The 14,154-nt window shown below is 43.0% G+C and overlaps 1 protein-coding gene across 1 annotated transcript in view; it reads right to left on the bottom strand.

The window, feature by feature from the left end:
- Positions 1-13,988, bottom strand: part of FBXL13 (F-box and leucine rich repeat protein 13) — a 204,839-nt gene extending 190,851 nt beyond the window's left edge. Inside the window, exon 1 of the mRNA XM_055301082.1 lies at positions 13,914-13,988. Within this exon, the coding sequence (XP_055157057.1) occupies positions 13,914-13,988 (75 nt within the window). The remainder of the gene's footprint in view (positions 1-13,913) is intronic.
- Positions 13,989-14,154: the final 166 nt, after the last annotated feature.

The raw sequence follows: 14,154 nt of genomic DNA, 5'->3' as shown, positions 1-14,154 counted from the left end.
AAAGTGATTGAGAAAATCCACCTTCAAAATCTACTGTGAGTTCAAGAAATTTTTTTAAAAATGTATTTGTATTTTATCATTCACAACATCTATAGAGCATATATTTGAAAAATTATAGCACATGTTGCTCCTGGCTGGCTTAGTTGGAAGATCATGCGACTCTTGATTTTGGAGTTGTGAGTTCAAGCCTCACATTGAGTGTAGAGATTACTTAACTAACTAAAACTTAAAAGAAAAAAAAGAAAGAAAACTTGTAGCATAGTTCACAAACATGGGAAACAACTAACTTGCTGGATCTGGATGTGTAAAGGACATTTATTTATGAATGCAGAAAGCTGTGGCTATCTTATTTTCTTCTCTGAGTTTTCCCACAAGGAGAAACTTCTTGTAAAAAGTATTGGTGAGACCTACAAAATCATTGAATATTTCTTCATGTGAGACAGAGAACAGGTTAACAGCACACCTCCCACAGAAACCGCCTGAAATCATCCTTAGACATTTCTCTTGCATTTTTGATTCACTGTCTGCTGGCAGAGTCTAGGGTGTATGGGGGCTGGACTGGGGGTGGAAGTGAACAGGCCCTTCTTTTACACAGGGCCTATTCTTGCTGGCTGTTTTTCTACTCACTCTCTTGTGAATAAAATAATTCCACCCCTTGAGTCATACAGACTTCTTCCCACCTCCATGGACCAAGTGTCAGCAGATCCAGGCCTGGGGATCCTATCTAAGACTCTCAGCAGTTCTCATAGTGTTATTCCAAATGGGAAAAAAAAAAAAAAAAAGAGGATAATTTCCCTTTATTGGACCCTGCACAACATATTTCTCCCTTTGCAATTAGTTTCATGTCCCCTTTCTAGTGTGCCTACGGGCTGAGAACCCAGCCCTCCAGACTATGGTAAAGTGATCAGACCTAGATGTCTCTCCTTCTCCAGCAATGACTTCCCCCCACCCCAGATGTTCACAGTGAGCCTTCGGCCATCTGCAGACTGACTTCTTTCTCCCCCAGACCTAGAGAATATAACTGCACAGGAGGTCAGGGATTCTCACCACAGTTGCAAGATAGATGTAAACAGTATTCTGTTACCTAAGGCCTGAAGTCTTCTGTGACCTGGAGGCCAGACTTCAGACAGCTACCTGAATAGCCCTGACCAAAGGCCCTTCTGCTTTCTGGTACTTTAGTGCCCGAGTCCCCAGGGTACGGAGTTCCTCTATTCCCCACTCCTCACCACATCCTTCCTTCTACTCTGGCACCCTGAAGACACCTGCATCAAAATCACCTGGGGGGGTGAACAGGTCTCTGAAGATGGGGCCTAGGGTGCTGCATTTTGATGAGTTCCCCAGGTGATTCCTATACACTAAAGTCTGAGGACTAGTGCCCAAAGGGAGTTCAGCATTTTTTTAAGAAAGCTGGGATCTGATTAATGAATATGAGAAATGACTTATTTTTTTACATTTCTAAGTTCCAACAGAGTAGAAAACTACTTTTCCTGAAAAGTCAAATCAAGTCGAAAGGATAAGCCTCTGGAATGCTAATAAAGGTTTGTGGAACTAGCATAGTACAAATGTTCCCTTTCTGCATAAGAAATCTCACTGTTCAGTTTCCCATTGGGCAAAATAAAATAGGTTGAGGCTTTCTAGATTAATGTGTGAACAGTACATTGTTATGTGCCAATAAGAAAACATAATTAGTGAATCAATAGCTTTGTTGTCTCCCTGATGGAAAGAAAAATTATAAAACCAGTAGCTTGGTCTTTATAAGCAGAGGCAAAATATGCAAACATTCCCACAAGATGAATCTTTGACTCTCAAAAAACATCAATTAGGGCTTTATTACTATTAGGTTTCTTGGTTAAAAACTTACACAATCAGGGACAAAAAAGACCATCACTTAATAATTGAGATTGGCTCCCTCAAGCTAATAATTCACAAAATAATTTTGCAATCCTTCACTTTATTTTGGCTCTGCTGTCTAACTCAGACCCCAATATTTCTCAAATATTCTGAAAGATGTCTGACGACAAACATGGGTTTATCTAAGACAATAGTTCCTTGTTTCTTTCTTTCTTTTTTTTTTTTTTTTTTAGATTTTATTTATTTATTTTGGGGTGAGGAGGGAAGAGCGAGAGGGAGAGAGAGTCTTAAGCAGACTCTGCACTGAGCATGGAGCCCAACGTGGGGCTTGATCTCACAATCCTGGGATCACCACCTGAGCTGAAACCAGGAGCTAGATGCTCAACTGAATGCATCACCCAGGTGCCCCCAAGACAATTGTTTTTACTCCTTTCTACAACTACCCATCTTTCAAGGAGCAAGTGGGTGGAATCCACTGGGTTTATATCCTGGATTTGCAATCTTCTAGTGTGGAACAAGTTACTTCCCTTTTCCTGTCTCCTTACCTATCCATGCGATAATAAAGGTACATATTATCATAGGAATGAAATGAACTAATGTATGTAAAGTATTTTGAGTAGCATAAAATAAGTACTCAATAGATAATAATGATAACAAGCCATCATTATTTTTCACTATTCTATTGCTAATTATCACCTCCATTGGAGGAAAAGACTTGAACAAAGAGAAAAGAAATTCAAAACTATTCCCTTGTACCACTCAAAGCCAGTGTGATGACAGAGAGATTGACTTTGAACCAAGCCTAATGGAAGAGATAAGGACAAATGCATCTGGGGGGCAATGATTAGGAGAGAGAATTTGATACAATAGTTTAAATATAAACGGTAAGATAGTAACTGTCTATGAGAACTATGGTTAGATATAAAATACTTAAGAGAGCAAGTCTTTTTTTTTTCTTTTAAGATTTTATTTCTAAGTAATTTCTATACCCAACACAGGGCTTGAATTCATGATCCCAAGATCAAGAGTCACATGCTCCACTGAATGAGCCAGCCAGGCACCCTAAGAACAAGTCTTATTTGGCTTTTCAGATATGCAATAAATATAGTAAAATACATTAAGGGCCTATGTAGCAACGCAAAAATTAATTGCTCTATGAGTGCAGAGATAAAGTGATTACAAAAGGCTTGCGAGGCCCTCAGCAGTGAGAGAAACTTCCAGGTGCCAAGAAATGGGCAAGAGGTTTACAGATAGGGTCTTTCTCTAGGTAATTCACAGAGTGAGTAGGTTTTTAAAGTATAAACTCAGGGCTCTTCCCTTGCCCAGAGCATACAGTCAGGCAAAATTGTCTGCATGTGTATCTTCCCTCAGAATTTGAGAGGTTTTTTTTCACATTATCTATCTAAAAATACATATATTTTTTAAGATTTTATTATTTTATTTATGAAAGACACAGAGAAAGAGAGAAACAGAGACACAGGTAGAGGGAGAAGCAGGCTCCATGCAGGGAGCTTGATGTGGGTCCCCTCCTGGGGCCCCAAGATCACGCCCTGAGACAAAGGCAGACACTCAACTACTGAGCCACCCAGGCGTCCCTGGAAATATTTTATTATATGCAAACCCAGAAACACATTCTTATTTTAAATAAGTGGTAGAGTAATTAACATATGGTTTTCACCTTGTTTGACTTCTTTCTTAGATGAGATTGCTTTTAAAATGCAATGTTAAGTACCTGCCTTCAGTCCAGGGCGTGATCCTGGAGTCCCGGGATTGAGTCCCACATCGGGCTCCCCACAGGGAGCCTGCTTCTCCCTCTGTCTCTCCCTCTCTCTGTGTCTCTCTCATGAATAGATAAGTAAAAAAAAAAAAAAAAAAAGAATCACACAGTTACAGAAACCTCTTTCCTTACATACAGGTTTAAGTTTCTATTCAAAGTCCTTCTACCCCCACTTCCCACCTCCACACCGCCCAAACAAGCCCCAAGTGACATCTCCCCATCTATTGTAGAAATAGAGTTGGCATGCTATTGTGTCATTTGAGGGGACCTCTTGATTTTTTTCTATAGTAAATTAAAAATTTTTAAACAAAAAGATTTCTGTGTCTTCTTGACATTTAAATGGAAGGTGCTGAATTTTTATTTGCGAAACCCTATCACTGAAAGGATACTGATTACTATTGAAAAGGGTCAGCTGACTTCAGCCATTCACAGGGGAACCCCAGGCAGAGGAAGATGCGCTCAAAACCAGAGCCTGAGGGGGTTTAAGGCAGACTGAACACAGAAGGAGACGCAGTGGCCCTGAGTTGACAGCAAGACCGTAGCTGCTGATGCCTGCTGGGTGCCTGGCAGATGGGGAGACGGCCACCTCCAATTCCTGGGCAGGTGAATTGTTAGTGGAGCAAGAACAATCGTATACTTGTTGGTTACTTATGTGCTCCCCAAATTTGCCTCTGGAACTGCATCTGCAAACAGTCTGGCTGGGCTAAGGGAACTCGGCAAACCTAAGCACCCTCGGGAAAACCCAGAACCTTCTAGCCCCAAGGTCCCATAAAATGAGTCAGTCTACCCATTTCCTTTTCTCCAACAAGGGCTGGCTGTCTCTTGCCCCTATATTCCCATAACTCCAGATTCTTGCATCAATGGCAAATATTTGCAGCTGTTAGTCCCTCAAAGAAAATACCCAGGGACAGTCTGCATAATGTAGAAATAAATGCAATATTTTAAAAATACAAATTGGAAACAATCACAAAAGAGACATACAAACTGCAAAAAGATCATAAAATTAAAAATTGTTATATATTTCTAAAAATAGAAAACTTTACTTAAAAATCATGATTTGTTATTTAAATACGCCCTCTGCTGGGAATATCTAGTCTTGCAAACTAAATGTTAAACCGAAATCCGAGCTAACATTTGAAGAGCACTTTTCTGCTCTCAGAGACAATCACTATATATAGATGTTTAATAATTTGGTAGACACTGTACCCCATAGTACCTCACCCATCTCTGATCCCCAAGGGGTAAGCCTTGTCTCTAGACAGTATGCCCACTACTGACTAGCAGAAAATTGAGAGAAACCGGTTTTTAAATATTATTGACAATGTGTTTGTGAAATTCTACCAAATTTTACCAAAAGGGCTTCATTGTGTATTGCTCCTATCTTAATATCTTTTAAAATACAAATGTCTCTTGCAAGGAATCTATCCAAGGAAGGAGATTTCAACAGTGGTGGGATGAGCATTTCAGAGTTCTCAGAACTGTCTCAGTGAGTGAAGAATCAGAAGACAATGTTCAGTTTTCTCACAGTTCTATCTAGGTGAGGCTCCATGTCCCCATGCAGACATTTTTTTTTTAAAACTTTGAATTTCTAAAATATGTTTCCTGAACTTAAAATAGTACATAAGGAGTAAATCTTTTATGCCCAGATTTCCAAGTATTTGATCAATGACTTCATTTATTTTTTTTTTAAATTATTTATTTATTTATTTATTTATTTATGATAGTCACAGAGAGAGAGACAGAGACACAGGCAGAGGGAGAAGCAGGCTCCATGCACCGGGAGCCCGATGTGGGACTCGATCCCGGGTCTCCAGGATCGCGCCCTGGGCCAAAGGCAGGCGCCAAACCGCTGCGCCACCCAGGGATCCCGACTTCATTTATTTTAAACCTAAAATCAAAGTTTAAAAAATGCTTGCTGCCAAGGTCTAAAAAACAGACAAAAACCAGCCATTCTATATCTTGATGTTTATATCTCTTGTACAAACAATACATGTAGATTGCGTGGAAGGCATATTATATGCTAGTGTTCCCTGAGGGAAGTAGACCAGTTTGCTGCAACATGAGTATATGAACCATGAAGAAAGAGATTATTTCCTAATCACTATTAATCACAGTGATTTCAAATCATTTTTTTTTGAAAACAGAAAAAAGAATCTTAAAAAAAAAAAAAAAAACCAAGCTCATGGGAATCCGAAAATATATCCACATAAAAGCGGAGCTATTCTTTGGGATGTTCCATGATGGGTGTCAAGGGAAGCAGCAGACCTCTCTTCCTTCCAAAGCCCTTTCTCCAGCCACAGAGCAAGTCCCATGGGAGTCATTAGAACCTTGGACTTCTGCTCATACAAAACAAAAAAGAAAACCTTTGGAAATCTACCTGTATGCACCCAGGCACACACAGACCAACCTGGAAACTGAGCCAGAGTGAGAGGGTTTGATGAAGGTGCTTCATATCATGGGATAGAGAGTGGCCCACCTAGGAAGCGGGGTGTCCAGGAGAGCTCGGTTAGTGGCCAGAGGCAACAGAGCTCTCATCTCAGGGAGACCAGACAAGGCCTGCGACAAAGCCTGCGACAGGCCGGCCAGCTGGATCTGGGACAAGAAAGAAGAGCTTCCCAATAAGAAGTACTTATACACTCCCTGTGCTTTCTTTATTACTTTTTATTTTTTAAGATTTTATTTATTTATTCATGAGAGAGAGAGAGAGGCTGAGACACAGGCAAAGGGAGAAGCAGGCTCCTCGCAGGGAGCCCAACATGGGACTCAATCCCAAGTCTCCAGGATCACACCCCGGGCTGAAGGCAGCGCTAAACCACTGGACCACCCTCTTTATTACTTTCTAGTTTATTTGGTAATAGTATGGGAAAGTAAAAGATGGAGCATTTTTTCCCACATTGAGGCCAGCATTTCAGTATTTTCTTTTAATATAGGAAAACTTCTTTTTCTGATTATAAAAACAGTATATGGTCTATGCAATTTGGAAAATTCAGAGGAAATAGAAGAAAATAAAAATCAACCACCATCCTGCCAACCTGAAATAACCTCTAATAAAAATTTTAATTTCAGTCTTTCCTCAATGCATATACTTTTAAGTTTTAAAACTATAATTTTATAAATTACAATTAGGATTATGTATTGTTATTGTATATCTTTTTTTTTGGTATAGCCTTTTTTTTTCCTTGGCTAATCATGTTGTGCATATTTTTCCATTTCTGCCCAAAATTCTTTGAAACATCATGCACTGGGGGGCCTGGGGGGCTTAGTCAGTTAAGCATTTGCCCTTGGCTCAGGTCAGGATCTCAGGGTCCTGGGATCAAACCTGGAGTCAGGCTCCCTGCTCAGGGGGAAGTCTGCTTCTCCCTCTTCCTCTGCCCCTCCCCGCACCCCCGCTTGTGTTCTGTCTCTAATAAATAAAATCTTTTTTAAAAACTCATGCATTGAGGTTGGTTGATAATCTACTGCAAAAATAATAGTACTATAAATGTTTAATCATTTCTAAATGGTTGGCCATTTAGTTTCTAACTTTTTCCCCTTATTAAAAATTATAGGGCAGCCTGGGTGGATCAGCGGTTTAGCACTGCCTTCAGCCCAGGGCGTGATCCTGGATACCCGGGATTGAGTTCCACGTCAGGCTCCCTGCACGGAGCCTGCTTCTCCCTCTGCCTGTGTCTCTGCCTCTGTGTGTGTGTGTCTGTGTGTGTGTCTCTCATGATAAATAAAATCTTCCAAAAATTTTTTTAAAATTTTAAAAATTAAAAAAATTATATGATGTAATATTAATTTTTACTACTAATGATGACATGTATGTATCTTCATCTGACCATTTTCTTAGGATAGATTACAAGAATATAGAATCAGAAGGTGTGTTTTGAAGCTCTTCATATGTTATCTCAAAACTGCTTTTTAAAAAGGCATTATGAATTTATACTCATTAACAACCAATGTGAGTGTCCATTTTACCTTGCTGACACCAAGAATTATAAAATTATAATTTTTGTTGATTTGATGGATGGAAAACAGTAATTCATTTCATCTACATTTTGTTTTGTCAGTAGGACTAAATAAGTTTTCTTACATCTCCTAGCTGTTATGGACTAATTGCGTTGCTTCAGAATTCATGTATTCAGTGTGATGATATTTGGTGATGGGGCTTTTGGAATATAGTCAGGGTTAGATGAGGTTGTGAGACTAGGGTCCTCATGATGGAATTGGCACTGTTATAAAAAGAGAGTCACCAGATGGCTTGCTTTCTGTCTCTGCCATGTGAGGACACAGTGAGAAGGCAGCCCTCTGCAACCCAGGATGGGTGCCATCACCAGAACCCAACCATGCTAGCACCTTGACCTCAGACTTTCAGCCTCTAGAACTGTGAGACAACAAATTTCTGTGATCTAAGCCACCTACTAGAATGGTATTGTGTCATGGTAGCCCAAGCAGGCTAAGACACTAGCCGTCTATGATTTTGCATACACTTTATTTGTCCTTTAGTGGGATAGGCTTCATTTAGATAGGATAAGGGAGGTAGATAAAACTGTACCCAAAGAGAGACAACCCTAGAGAATGAGAAATTCAGAAAGACAGAAGCAAGGCCACTTGTTGAATCTCCATTCATATCCCTAGAAGTCTCCCCTAGAGTCCTTCTCACCTACGGGTTTTTTGTTTTGTTTTATGTTTTGTGTGAGATGGAGAGAGAGAGAGATAAAGAGAGTTCCCACGGGGTGGGTGGGAGGACGGACAGGGGGAGAAGAAGAAAGAGAATCTTAAGCAGGCTCCTGACCCAGCTAGGAGCACCCTGCCCCCCGACCCTGAGATCATGACCTGAGCTAAAATCAAGAGTCGGATGTGTAACCAACTGAGCTACCCAGCCCCTCAACTATGGGCTTAAAGGGTCTTGTGGTGTGTTTTTTTTTTTTAATTTAAATTCAATTAATTCACATAGTGTATTATTAGTTTCAGAGGTAGAGTTCAGTGATTCATCAATTGTATATAACACCCAGTGCTCGTCACATCACAAGAAGGGCTTTGTGGTTTGAAACAACAAACCACATCAACAGTCTATTCGGGCTGCTATAACAGAACATTGTCGATTGAGTGGCTTATAAACAACAGAAATTTATTTCTAGAAGCTGGGAAGTTCACGATCAAAGTACAGGAAGATTCTGTGCCTGGTGAGAGCTGCTTCCTGGTTCACAGATGGCTGTCTTTTCACAGGGTCCTCACATGATAGACGGGAGAGGGATGTCTCTCAGGCCTCCATTATAAGGGTACTAATGCCATTCATGAAGGCTCCACCTCATGACTTAATCAATCACCTCCCAAAGGCCCATCTCCAGATACCATCACCTGGGAGATTAGGCTTCGAGATGTGAATTTGGGGAGACATAACATTCAGTTGATAGAATGCTCTTATTACTTTTTACATTTTCACAATAAAATCTATTTTTTAGATTCAAAAATAGACACCAGATTCCTTTGGTGCATGTGAGAAGAACTGTTCCATGTGTGACCCCGCTGATCGCTGGGAAGGAGGTAACCAAGACGACTGGCCCTCAGACAGCCTCTCCACCCTCACTGCGACACTGAGGCTTTTCCTTAAGTTCCAGAAGCTTGGTGCCCTTGAAAAAAACAACCTTGGGCAGCCCTGGTGGCTCAGTGGTTTAGCGCCACTGCCACCTTCAGCCCGGGGTAGGATCCTGGAGACCTGGGATTGAGTCCCATGTTGGGCTCCCTGCATGGAGCCTGCTTCTCCCTCTGTCTGTGTCTCTGCCTCTCTATGTCTCTCATGCATGAATAAATAAAATTTCTTTTTTAAGAAAAGAAAAGAACAACCATCTTGGAGACAGTGATCATTTCTGGGTCAAGGGTAATTTTCCTTGGCTTATTAAATACGTTAATATGTTCTAGACCCGCACTGTCCAATATAGGAGCTACTAATTACACGTGGCTATTGAGCACTTCAGACATGGCTAGTGCAAATTGAGATGGGCTGTAAGTGTAAAATACATGCCCGGTTTTGAAAGCTTAATGTGATTTTATATTGAGTCCCTGTTGAAATGACTATATTCTGGACAGACTGGTTTTATAAAACATATTATTAAAATCAACATCACCTATTTATTTTTGCTTCTTTAATGTTTCACAGGACACTCAAATAGATAAATGCACAGAGAATGCAAGAGAAAAATTTGGGCTAGAGACAACCTCAGATTCACAGCTGCAAGTGGCCAAAGCCATTGGGGCGTTTTCTACTAGCACATGGTAGATGCCCAGCAAATATTTACTGATGGAGTGGTCCAATGTACCCTCCTCCTTAGCTTACCACTCCTGCCGCCCCCAAGAAAAAAAGGCTGGCGGGAGTCAAGACCCTAATTTGTTGTTCAAAAAAATAGAAGTTACCTGACGAACTTGAATCGAACATACAATCCAATGGTCTTTAAGACGGGTGTACAAACCCCTAGGAGCCCACAAAACCATTTTTCCTTGTGGACACAGGATAAACACCAATGGCTCCCAGGGCTACATGCTTCTCTTGGAACATCCAGGGATGGTATATCTCTGCCCCAGCATTCCAAGCAGCAACCTGATGTAAATTGGCTTACATCCCATCTTGCCTTGTCTCATGATTACCACCACCCACCATGGTCACAAACACTGTGGTCCGAGAAACTGAATGCACTGGTTGTTTAAACCAATAAGGTTTACACCATCTTTAAAGCGGATCTTTAAGCCTGTTTATCCACTCCAGGTAGTACCACATGAAGCAGACATAAGCTCTCCCCGAAAAACCTTTCAGAATTCAGATTTCTAAACAAACAAAATGATTCTTGTTTTAAGCCACTAAGTTTTCCAGTTGTATGACATAGCAATGGGTAACTGATACAGCGAGCAAACAGAAAATGACTGACCAGCCAATCACACCTGTCATTCCAGACAGCCCCTAACTACGTATGGTATGAGAAAACACAGCCATTACTATCCTTTAACTTTTTATTATGGAAAACTTCAAACATACAGAAAGTAAAGGAGTATAATGAACCCCTATATGCACATACACAGTTTCAACAATTATCCCATTCTGGGAGTCTTCAAAGCTGTTCATGTTAACAATGATTTTATTTTTTTTTAATTTTTTTTTTATTTATTTATGATAGAGAGAGAGAGAGAGAGAGAGAGAGAGAGGCAGAGACACGGGCAGAGGGAGAAGCAGGCTCCATGCACCGGGAGCCCGACGTGGGATTCGATCCCGGGTCTCCAGGATCGCGCCCTGGGCCAAAGGCAGGCGCCAAACTGCTGCGCCACCCAGGGATCCCCAACAATGATTTTAAAATGACAACATATTAAAGAAAACAGGAAATGATAGACAAAATAGCTGAAAACATGCAAAATTTTAATCAGAATGTGTAAAATAGAATCGGCTGATATTCTAAAACTGAAAAATATACTGTTTGAAAGTAAGAATTCATTTGATATACTTATTAACAGTATCATGGACACAGCATGAAACAGAATCAACAAATTTGAAGACAATCATGAAAAATATCCAAACTTGAGCACAAAGAGAAAAATAAGGAAAAAACAAAGCAGGGGGGGTGGGAAAAAACTAACATAATTATGATTGCAGTCCCAGAAGGAGAAAGGAAAATTGGGTAGAAGCATTATTTGAAAATGATCAAAAATTTTCTAAAACTGATGGAAAATATCAATCAGTAGAATCAGTAACCCATTAAGTCAAGCAGGGTTGTGTTTTGTGGTTTGTTTGTTTTCTTTAAATCAGCCTCTATGCAGGGGTTTGCAGGGAAATGACATCCAGGTTTTATTCAGGATAGGCGGTAGAAATTCAGAAGGGGTTAAATATGCAGGGAAGCCCTGATTTAAAAAAAAAAAAATGTATGTATTCCAAAGCTTGTCGAAGATGGGTTTTAGAGGATTGCTAGTCCTGTCGAATCGGGTCAGATGAGTAGCTGTGTAGGGATATGAGGCTCAACGGGTTCATCCTGATTGTTCTTTAGGGGAAGTGGGTAAACAGGCTAAGGAGGGAGCGGGGGTCCCAGAAGCCTGCTCTCTTGCCCTGCTGGTAACGTGGTCAGAAGTGATGGAAGGACTCATAAGAATATTGCCCTCAGCAAAGGGCACTTCTGAGGGCTCCCCTTCTCTGGGAGCAAAGCAATGTGTAGGCTGGTGGGCTAGGGTGCTCTTACCCAAAGGAGGAACCAGGGATATCTCTACCAGCTTATGGGAAGTGGAGAGCAAGGCGAGGAAAGGCTATCACTTCTCTGATGCTCCCTGACCCTCAGCTCGAGCCCACTTTCTGCTATGTATCCCACAGCCAACTGAGATGGGGTCATCGCAGCTATTCTGAGTGATCTAAATCTTAAACCCAAATATTCCACTTTTGGACCCCTACCCTCCTATTTTTCCAGCTCTTGCACTCAGTTACTACCACTAACCCTCTTTACTCCTTAGGAACCTCCACTTTCTACCCATGTATCACATCCTGTCCCATTCTCACCTCCTACCCAGTCCCTTGGCCCATCACTCAGGTACCCTAAAAAGCTTAGCTCCTTCCCTGCCGCCCCTCCACACTATACATCTGGCAAACACCTCTCCTGGATGAAGTCAATCTTATTTCTGTAACTCCATCAGGTTTACTGACTGCTACTTAAGAGAAACCAGGGCAGCCCTGATGGCCCAGCGGTTTAGTGCCACCTTCAGCCTGAGGTATGATCCTGGAGACCTCAGATCGAGTCCCATGTCAGGCTCCCTGCATGGAGCCTGCTTCTCCCTCTGCCTGTGTCTCTGCCTCTCTCTCTGTGTCTGTCATGAATAAATAAATAAAATCTTAAAAAAAAAAAAAGAAGAAGAAAGAAAAACTACACCCTGGGGACGATGAGTGCCATGCTCTCTACATATTTTGAAATATAATCGTGTAGAAGTAAAACATGAATGAGACTCATCAGAAGAAAAGTAAAACAATACACAAGTATACACAGCAAAAAAAAAAATAGGGTTCTCTCCTAAAAGCATCCCCAGAAACATTTGCTATTAATAGTTTTGCATATGTTCTATGCATGCATTATTATTGTCTTAAACGTAGCTACACACACACATAGGAAATCACAGTAGCTACATTGTAGGAGACACTTCTGGGGCAACTTGCATTTTTCTTCTTCTTCTAAACTATGTCTTGGAGAGCTTTTCTTCTCAAAAGGTATACACATACTTTATATACTATCTCATTCCCTTGTTTATATAGAGGTTATTTACTATTTTCACCATAATGAATATCCTCGTACAGCTTTCTGGATACACGTGAATGCCTATCTCTCCAGTGGATCCCTAGAAGTGAAATGTTTGGTCAAAGGCTATATGTAGTCAACATTTAATAAATTTAAATTAACCATTCAAAAAGGCTGCACCGAACTGCCCTCCCCAGTGCACAGCAGTCCCTTTCGCAAGCTGGGCTCTCAGGGCTGCCGGGCTCTCCTCGTCTCTTTCCCTAGACTTCTCTCCCCCTCAGTCTCCACACACGTGTCTCTGCTCAAGACCCCTTCTGCAGGGGATCCCTGGGTGGCGCAGCGGTTTGGCGCCTGCCTTTGGCCCAGGGCGCGATCTTTGGCCCGGGGCGCGATCCTGGAGACCCGGGATCGAGTCCCATGTCGGGCTCCCGGTGCATGGAGCCTGCTTCTCCCTCTGCCTGTGTCTCTGCCTCTCTCTCTCTCTCTCTCTCTCTCTCTGTGACTATCATAGATAAATTTAAAGAAAAAAAAATCAAAAAAAAAAAAAGACCCCTTCTGCAGCCTCCAAACCCGCGCAAACACGCACGCCTTAGCATATGTCTCACCAAATATTTGTCGAGAAAATGGAAGTCACCGGGTCTTGCCTTCCTAATCCCCAAACCTACAAAACCCGCCGGGCCTCTCCAGTCCTTCCGGCTGTAACGACGCGGGGAGGGGCTCCTGGTCAGGCAGGGGCGGGGTGTGGGGTCGGGGCCTGCCGCCTGGAGCCCCCGGCTCCGCCTCCCCCGGGGCCCGCCGCTGCCCGCTCGCTCTCCCGCCCACTTGCGCGTCCTTAAGTCCGGGGCTCGCGGTTCCTGTCCCGGGCCCCGCCCCCCTCCCGCGGGCGTGTGCCTCGCCCGGAGCTCTCGCCTCCGAGCCGGTCCGCCCCGGGCGCCGCGCCGCCTGCCCTCTCTCCCCCCGGCTCTCGGCCGGGCCCAACCCCCGCCCCTCCTCCGGGACGTCTTCGGGCTCCGCTGCTCTAACGCCGCCGCCGCCGCGGGCTGCAGTACCTCGCACACCTGAGGAATGTAATTCTCCTTGAAGTAGCTCCTCAGCCGGGAGTCGGCGGTGCGCAGCGAGGCCATGACCGGGGCCCCCCAGACTCCGCGCCCCGCGCTCGCTAGCGCGTCCCGGCGTTGCCCCGGCAACCGCGGGGCGGGGCGGGGCGGGCGCGGCCCCGGAGTCCCCCGCCCCCGCCGCCGGGAGCCGAGGGGAGCCGCCGGGCGGGGAGGCGGGCCCGAGCCCGGGCGG

The sequence above is a fragment of the Nyctereutes procyonoides genome, unplaced genomic scaffold (genome assembly GCF_905146905.1).
Source record: "Nyctereutes procyonoides isolate TBG_1078 unplaced genomic scaffold, NYPRO_anot_genome, whole genome shotgun sequence".
NCBI classification, from domain to species: Eukaryota; Metazoa; Chordata; class Mammalia; order Carnivora; family Canidae; genus Nyctereutes; species Nyctereutes procyonoides.
Note: the sequence above shows the minus strand (reverse complement) of the source record. Positions and strands in the feature narration are given on the sequence as shown.